The sequence below is a fragment of the Gastrolobium bilobum genome, unplaced genomic scaffold, assembly GCF_033153095.1.
Source record: "Gastrolobium bilobum isolate Gb01-03AN ecotype WA unplaced genomic scaffold, APGP_CSIRO_Gbil_v1 utg10314, whole genome shotgun sequence".
Classification (NCBI taxonomy): domain Eukaryota; kingdom Viridiplantae; phylum Streptophyta; class Magnoliopsida; order Fabales; family Fabaceae; genus Gastrolobium; species Gastrolobium bilobum.
The window spans coordinates 78,659-87,368 of NW_026895445.1; the positions used below are offsets into that span (position 1 = coordinate 78,659).

At 41.8% G+C, this 8,710-nt stretch overlaps 2 protein-coding genes across 2 annotated transcripts; both read left to right on the forward strand.

The window, feature by feature from the left end:
• The first annotated feature begins 317 nt into the window (after positions 1-317).
• On the forward strand, positions 318-1,631 carry LOC133311701 (uncharacterized). The gene is made up of 2 exons (XM_061512794.1): positions 318-890; positions 1,104-1,631. Exons 1-2 carry the CDS (start codon positions 318-320, stop codon positions 1,629-1,631), a joined length of 1,101 nt encoding a protein of 366 aa, XP_061368778.1.
• A 1,782-nt stretch (positions 1,632-3,413) lies between these two features.
• Positions 3,414-4,664, forward strand: LOC133311711 (uncharacterized). Its single transcript, XM_061512805.1, has one exon. The coding sequence runs from the start codon at positions 3,414-3,416 to the stop codon at positions 4,662-4,664; it is 1,251 nt and encodes a 416-aa protein (XP_061368789.1).
• Positions 4,665-8,710: the final 4,046 nt, after the last annotated feature.

Genomic DNA, 8,710 nt, shown 5'->3' on the forward strand with positions numbered 1-8,710 from the left:
CGGATGGAGAAAGACGGTATTCCTATTATAGAGGCGACTTCCCACGTGAGGAAGACAACTATTATTACGTATCAGAAGACCAAGCTCGGAGAGGAGGACGACAACAAGCAGAGAATTATGGTCCTCGATATTATGAAGGACAAATGATGAGACAAGAAGGACTAGGATGGAACGAGCAGCCTGGAGGACCACCACAATAAACGCAGACTCAACAGGGGATTCCTGTACAGCCTATTAGTCAGGAGCCTTCAGGGACCCCTTTAACTTGGAGATTGAGGGCGGAGCCAATTCCGACTTGGTTCAAACAGCCAAATGATATGAAGGCTTATGACGGAAGCTCAGATCCAAAGGAGTTCGTAACAGTTTTTCGAGCGGCAATGTCATTGTGTGGAGAATCAGATTTGTTGTTATGTCAGACATTTCCAGTTTTTCTGAGGAAGCAGGCGTTAGAATGGTTTACGACTTTGCCAGTCAACTCCATTGACAGTTGGTCGGAGCTGTCTCTTAGGTTTATACAACAGTTTGCCCATTGTGGACCCCTGCCCAAAACCACACACAATTTGTGTGGAGTAAGACAAAAGCCGGGAGAAAAGGTGAGAGAGTATTACGAACGATTTCAAGCAGAAGCTAGGCAAGTGAAGGGGCTAGAGAATCAGACGTATTTGTTGTTATTTACCACCGGGTTACAGCCTGGCGGGTTGGCAGATTCGTTGGCAAAAAAAGGTCCGGCTACAAAAGAAGATTTAATGGAAAGGATTCAGAAGTATATTGATCTGGAAGAATTTAAATCTTCTCAAAAGCAAATTGAACAAGGTTTCAGAGAAGCTACATTTAAGAGGCCCGACAAGCCTGCAGGGGGAGGACAGTTTGAAGAAAGACGACCTCGAACGGTTGGAGAAAGATTTAGGGAAGCATACAAGAGGGAGTTCACACCATTAAATACGTCCAGAGCCTAGATACTAAAGGAGGTGATGTCTACGAAAATGCGAAATGTTCCTAGACCGACACCGATTTGATCAAGTTACGCCCAGGCAGACAAGACAAAGTGGTGTGAGTTTCATCGGGGGTATGGACACTTTACAAATGATTGTTTTAACCTGCAGAATGTTATTGAGAGGCTGATTAAAGAAGGGAAGTTACAGAAGTATGTGAGAAGGGGAGAAGGAGAAGGTTGTAAGGAAGATAAGTATAGGCGACTAGAACGTAGTCGCAGCCCGCCTGGAAGAAGGAATAGAGAGGTTAGCGGAAACCAAAAGGTAGAAGTGCAAGCATCTTCGAGTCAGGTTCCGGTGGGGCATATTTGCACTATAGCCGGAGGACGAGCAGGAGGAGAAGAATCAGGTAATGCCAGAAAAAAGCATTTGAAGATGTGCATGGCTATTTCTGAGAAACCGCGTTTTAAAGAAGAAAGAAGGAAGACGGGTAGGCAAGTAGTGTTCGAAGAATTGGATGATGAAATATTGGATCCAGAGCATGATGATCCTTTGGTTATCTCGGGTTTGCTAGCAAACTACCGAGTCGATAAAATGTTAGTAGATCCTGAGAGCTCGGTGGACATTATCTTTTGGGATGCTTTCAGAAGGATGGATTTGGATTGTGACCAGTTAGAACCATGCAGAGCTGATTTTTAGCGTTCACAGGAGATAAGATTAAGCCATTGGGGTACATCCCATTGAGGTTAACTTTGAGGAAGGCACCTATGCATAAAACAGTTACCTTGTCATTTGCAGTGGTAGATTTGGGTTCAACTTACAATATTACTTAGGGAAGACCATTCATGAAGAAGTTTAAGATCTTTTTGTCGATAGATCAATTGGCTATGAGGTTTGTGGCTAAAGATGACAACGTGGCTACAGTAAGGGCGGATCAAGTGGTTGCTCGGAGTTGTTACAATATGAGTTTGCGAATTGGACAAGAGCGTAAGAAAGCAAAAATGGTTGCAGAGGAAGAAGAAAACGAGAAGGTGGAAATACAAGTACGAAAGGAAGAGAAGAAAGAAGAACGGGTAATGGTAGTAGGAATGGATCCCCGAGCTGAGGATATAGAAGATAGGCCGGAACCCGCTGGGGCCATTGAGGTAGTTCAGTTAGGGAAATCTTGTGAACAATTTACTAAAGTAGGTTCCGAGTTGGAGACGGAGGTAGCAGTGAGTTTAAAAAGGTTGTTGCAAGACAATGCAGATCTTTTTGCGTGGAAACCATCTGATATGCTCGGAATGGACCCGACCTTGTCTTGTCATCGACCAGCGGTAATGCCAGGGGCTAAGCCGGTAGTACAAAAGAAAAGGAGGTTTTGCTCGGAAAGGAGGAAGGCAATAGAAGAAAATACTAAGGAATTATTAGAAGCAGGGTTTATTAGGGAGATAGAATATGCTACATGGTTAGCCATCCCGGTATTAATTAGAAAGGCAGATTGGAGATGGAGGATGTGCATAGACTATACAGATTTGAATAAAGTTTGTCCTAAAGACCCATTTCCACTGCCGAGCATTGATCAGTTGGTAGATAGGGCTTCCGGGTATAAAGTATTGTCATTTATGGATGCATATTCCGGGTATAATCAGATACCCTTGTGGAAGGAAGATCAGGAGAAAACAACATTTGTCATGGAAAACGCTGTGTACTGTTACAATGTGATGCCGTTTGGGCTGAAGAATGCAGGAGCAACGTATATGCGAATGATTAACAAAGTGTTTAAGGAGCAAATGGGCAGAATGTTGGAAGTATACATGGATGATATGATTGTGAAGTCGGAGGATGCTAAGAAGCATTTGGAGGACTTACAGGAAGTCTTTGAGCAAGTCAGGAAACATAATATGCGTTTAAATCCAAGCAAGTGTGCTTTTGGAGTTCCAGCTGGTAAGTTTTTGGGTTTTCTTTTAACATAAAGGGGGATTGAAGCCAATCCAGATAGATGTAAAGCTGTAATGGAAATGAAGAGCCCAGAGAATGTTAGAGACGTCCAGAAACTTAATGGACGGGTAACGGCTTTATCCAGATTCTTAGCAAAATCAGCACATGTCTCATTGCCGTTATTTCAATTGCTCAAGAAAGGTTGTGATTTTGTATGGTCGGAGGAGTGAGAAGCTGATTTTCAACACTTCAAGAAAATCTTAGCATCACCACCAATTCTCAGCAAGTCGGAGTCAGGCGAGTTGTTGTTCTTATATTTATCTGTTTCGCAGGAAGCCGTAAGTTCAGTACTCGTCCGAGAAGAAAGTAATGGAGTGCAGAAACCGGTATACTTCATAAGTAAGGTATTGCAAGGAGCAGAAGTGAGATATCAGCATGTGGAAAAAGTCACTGTTAATTACAGCAAAGAGGCTCCGTCAATATTTCCAGTGCCATCAAATAATAGTGAGAACAAATCAGCCAATTAAGCAGATGTTGCACAAGCCGGATCTCGCAGGACGGATGGTGGCATGGGCAGTAGAGCTATCCGAATTTGGTATTATCTTCGAAGCACGTAAGGCGATCAAGGCACAAACATTGGCAGACTTTGTAGTAGAGATGACACATCCCAGAAGTGACTTGGAAAATAGCTGGTGGAAGTTGTTTGTAGATGGGTCATCCAACATGAGGGGCAGTGGTGTAGGAATTATTATTGAGAACCCGGAAGGGGTGGCAGTAGAGCACTCGTTGACGTTGGAATTTCCCACTAGCAACAATCAAGCTGAATATGAGGCAATGATCGCCGGGTTAATTTATGCCAAAGAGCTCGGAGCGGAATATCTGGTAGTATATAGTGACTCGCAATTGGCGACTTCACAAGTTAGCGGGGTGTATCAGGCTAGAGGAGAGATCATGATCAAGTACTTGTCAAAGGTGCAAGAATTGATAGGACAATTTAAAGAAGTCCGAGTAGAACATATTCGGAGGAATGATAATATACGAGTAGATGTCTTGTCTAAACTGGCGAGTACAAAAACCACAAGAAGTTTGAGGACAATCATACAACAGAGTGTTGAGGCTCCGAGTGTGGTATGGATGATACAGGAGGTAGATTGGAGAAGCCCAATTCAAGATTTTTTAGAAAAAGGAAAGGAGCTCGGAGATCAAAGAGAAGCTGTTAAACTAAGGAGAAGAGCAACATGGTTCGTGATAATAGAGGGGCAATTGTATAGAAGAGGCATGAAGTCGCCTTTGTTGAAGTGTATAGCCGCTCCAAATACTGAGTATGTACTAGAAGAAATACATGAAGGTATTACTGGGCATCATCTTGGGGGGAAATCCTTAGCAAGAAAAGCTATACGAGCAGGGTATTTCTGGACGACAATTGGGGAAGACGCTAAAAAACACGTGCGAAGATGTGAACAATGTAAGAAGTTTTCCAGCATATACAAGGCTCCTACAGAGGAGTTATTCATAATTTCATCCCCTTGGCCATTCTTTAAATGGGGAATGGACCTTTTAGGCCCGTTTCCCAAAGCAGCCGGAGGAGTTAAGTATTTGATAGTGGCCGCTGACTACTTTACAAAGTGGATAGAGGCTGAACCTCTTGCAACGATTACTGCTCGGAAGGTCCAGAAGTTCTTCATCAGTAAAATAGTTTGCAGATTTGGTATTCCGGCTATAGTCATCACAGACAATGGGACACAGTTCATGGACAAAAAATTTGGTATTGTGGGAGTGAAGCATAAGTTTTCAACTGTTGAACACCCATAAATGAACGGGCAGGTAGAATCTGCGAACAAGATATTGACAAATGGGCTGAAAAGAAGAGTAGAGAATTGTAAATGAAGCTGGGTGGAAGAGTTAGACAACGTGTTATGGGGATATAGAACTTCAGTGCAGTCTAGTATTCAAGAAACCCCATTCAAGATTACATACGGGTTTGATGCAATGCTTTCGGTAGAAGTCGGAGAGCCATCGTGGAGAAGAAAGCTAATATCTGAAGAAAGAAAAGAAGAGAACAATGAAATGATGAAGATTGATTTGCAGTTGTTAGAAGAAGAACGAGAGAAAACAGCATTAGTGGAAATGGCGTCCAAGCAGCGAGCAGCAACGAGGTACAATCGGAACGTAGTTAAAAGAACATTCCAAGTAGGATATTTGGTGCTCAGGCGGGCAGATGTGGGGAATAAAAATGCAAGAGATGGAAAAATGGCAGCTAATTGGGAAGGCCCGTACCGGATAACATTGGCCACAAGGACAGGGGCGTATCAGATAGAGCACTTGGATGGAAAACCAATTCCACGATATTGGAATGCTGCCAAGTTAAAAAGGTATTTTAGTTGAAGAAACCAAGATTTAGTAGGAAGTCGGATGGCAAGTTATTGACTTTAATTAAGTTGCAGTTTAATATTAGTATTAGGAAGATTATGTTTTCAATTTAGTAGGTAGTGTTTTGTTTAGGAAGATTATGTATTGAAGTTATTTTGCGTTCAAGTGTAGTGAATTTGAATTTATTATGAGGAACAATGTTTCAATTCAATAAAGCCAGTTCGACAATACTGAGTATTAAAGAGGAAAACAAAGTCCCTTGTCTTCTTAATTGGCCTCTTGGGCACCCGTCCAATTCTTACTCGGAAACGGGAAAACAAAGTCCCTTGCCGCCTTAATTGGCCTCTTGGGCACCCGTCCAATTCTTACTCAGAAACTGGAAAACAAAGTCTCTTGCCGCCTTAATTGGCCTCTTGGACACCCGTCCAATTCCTGCTCGGTAACGGGAAAACAAAGTCCATTGCCGCCTTAATTGGCCTCTTGGGAACCCGTTCAATTCCTACTCGGAAACGGGAAAGCAAAGTCCCTTGCCGTTTTAATTGGCCTCTTAGACACCCGTTTAATTCCTACTCGAAAACGGGAAAACAAAGTCTCTTGCTGCCTTAATTGGCTTCTTGGGCACTCGTTCAATTCCTACTCGGGGATGAGAAAAATTGGTAATCATTGGATAACTTCAAATCATTTGAAATTTCCTCGTAAGCATAAGATTACGAGTTAATTTTACTGAGGAATAAGTGCATCAATAAATATTGAAATAACATAGTCATTCAGTTGAAAAGAAAAAAACTGATGGTAATATTTGATTGTTAAAAGTTCCAAATGCCAGATAAACGGATAGTTCAAGGTACAAAATAAGGAGTCATTACAGAGGAAAGAAAACTGAATACAAAATAAAGTGGCATTCCACTCCTTCAAGGGTCTTTTGGAACACCATCAGAGGCAGCATGGTCAGAAGCCGGGCTAGACTCCATATAGCCGAAGGGGCAGTCAGCAAGCACAGTAACATAACCTTTTTCATCATGAGTGCATAGTCGCCCATTCTGTATAAAGTTGAAGGTTTCAATTTTTTCTAAGAGAGGTAAAAGGGAGTCCGGGTGAAAAAATTTCACCTGGTCTACAACCCAACCATGAATTTGATGACCAAAGGCAACATATTTTGAATCCATGTCATCAGTAGCCTGTTGTAAAGTTAGGATATTTTTCTTCAAAGTGTCTACCTCTAGCTCCAGCTCAGCTACTCGGAGGTCAGAATCTTCAAAGTTCTTCGTCAAAATTTCGTGCTCGTCAGTCAACGCCTGATGGTCTTATTTGAGAGCAGTAAGTTCTTCATTCGTTTTCTTTCCTAAATCTTCAGTCTCTTTGAGTTTGATTTGGAGGCCTTGAGCAACAAACTCGGCGGCTTCAGCTTTTTGGACTAGGCGAGTTTGCTCCGTTTGAAAGTTGGTCTTCATCAGTTGTAAATCTTTCAGTTTAGTGAGAAGTTGTTGGCGTTCAGCTAGAGCCAGGAGTGTCATTTCATAATAGTGGGCTTCTCGGATAGAATGATCCCGAATGTCAGTAAATTTGGCAATGAGTTGGTTCAAAGAAAATTTATCCCATTTTTCGCGGAGCCCGGGAGTAAAGCAAGGTTTTAATTTGTTCTTAAAAAGGGGATCAGAAAAAGGGGTAGCAACAACAGAGGTAGGAGGAGTCAGAGACTTGTCAGTGGAAGGGTCAGGGCTAGCTTCATTAATTCGAACTCGTTTTTTACGACAAAGCTCGCCAGAATCAACTGGAATTTCCATGTCCATCTTAATAGTGTTACCAGGAATAAACCTGTAGCGGAAGTGGCCGGCATAGGAGAACGGGTAAGAGAAAGATCTTTCTTGCCAGAAACTGACGAGTGATCATGGCGCACGATTGGGTCGCCAGTAACAACCAAATCTTCCTTCCGAGCAGCCTTTTGTTTTTGGCGAGCGAAAAAAGTAGGATCCATGCACTTGTCTGAAAAGCACAAACACAGAAGAAAGCAGATGTAAGGTTAAATGGAGTGTATACATAAAAACGTAAGAGAATCATTTAAGGTACTTACTTAGCTTTCGGCAAACCCAGTCAGTAGAATCTTTATTATTTAAGATAGACCGAGGAATGATGGAAATATTTTCCTTGGATAGTTTAGAAGCAAGCCTTTTGAACCAAGTATAAGTTTCATATTCTTCAGTACTCAGATTCTTTAAGTTTGTTAAAAACGCTTTGGCAGAAGTCATGTAATGATGACGGTTCCAACTGAGAGGGAATCGAGGAACTCCGTCTTGATCCAGAAAGAAAGCAGAAGGAGGAGCAGATTGGGAAGAAGAAGAAGAGGCAGAAGGAGTAGCAGGAAGGGCCTCAGGTATACAAATTTTGAAATAGTCTTCTTTAAAATTTTTCCAGTTATCCTCGAATATAGTACACCAACGCAGCCTGGGACGAGCTTTTAAAGAAACCCAACTATGACGAGTACATCTTTTATCAATAACGTTCCGGAACACGACAAATAGACAGAAAAATACTCGAAAAGAGTAAGTGAATCCCAAAGATTGACAAATTATCTCGAAGGTATGTAAAAAACACCAGCTGTTAGGGTGTAGTTGAGAGGGAGCGACTTCCAGATGATTCAAGATGTCCATTTGGAACTCAGTGAAAGGTGGGGTTATTTTGAGCTCGGAAAATAAGCATTTATAGGAAAAAAAAGAAAGGGTCCTCACATTGGCTAGAAGGTGAGCAAATACGTTCCTCTTCTCCAGGTACAACAACTCGGAAAGAAGTGATAATGGAGTCATGGAATAGAGGTATTGATTGTAAGGCGGTGTGGAGCGTACTCGGATCGTTTTCATAAGAAGAACGAAGTCCTAGAGCTTCGTCATCAACCCATTCTAAACCGTCTACTATAGAAGGTATTGCAAACCGAGAAGGGGGAAGCGAACGGTAGGGGCGATTCCTCGCATGGCCTGGACGGAAAGGTACCAATAAAACCTAGTTTAGAAGATATATTGTAAGTTAAAAGGAATAGTAAAAAAATAAATGGTGTTATGATTTCTGATCCGTCCAGAACCTAAAAAGCCAGTTAAGGAACGCTAAAGAAGATGAAGATACACGTAACACACTGGTTCTTATGGGTATTGAAGCTATATTGTATAAAGAAAGTCTTTTTTAGGGGAAGAAGGTACGAAACAATTTAGCGAGTCATATACAAGGTGTGTCTCGATAACATTCGAAGATGCAAGTAGCAGTCTTTACAGTTAATAGTCAAGTATGCAAGAAATACGAAAGCAATGCATGTATCAAGAAGAAAGAACTTACTTGTACAATCTGAAGGAGAGTAGCAGTCAACGGTAACAGAGTCACAACAAAATTTACAGGGAAACTTCAAAGAATTAAGAAAGAACCAGAAATACAAAGGGAGAAAGGGAGGAAGATTCAGAGGAACGAAGACACGAAAGGACAAAGAGAGGAAAATGAGTAAATGA

Excerpts from the sequence above, each read along its gene's own strand:
- LOC133311701 (XM_061512794.1), top strand. The coding sequence starts at position 318 with ATGAAGGCTTATGACGGAAGCTCAGATCCAAAGGAGTTCGTAACAGTT. Across the intron at positions 891-1,103 it reads AAGAAAGACGACCTCGAACG|AATGTTATTGAGAGGCTGAT; the intron begins GTTGGAGAAAGA and ends TTTAACCTGCAG.
- LOC133311711 (XM_061512805.1), top strand. The coding sequence starts at position 3,414 with ATGGTGGCATGGGCAGTAGAGCTATCCGAATTTGGTATTATCTTCGAA.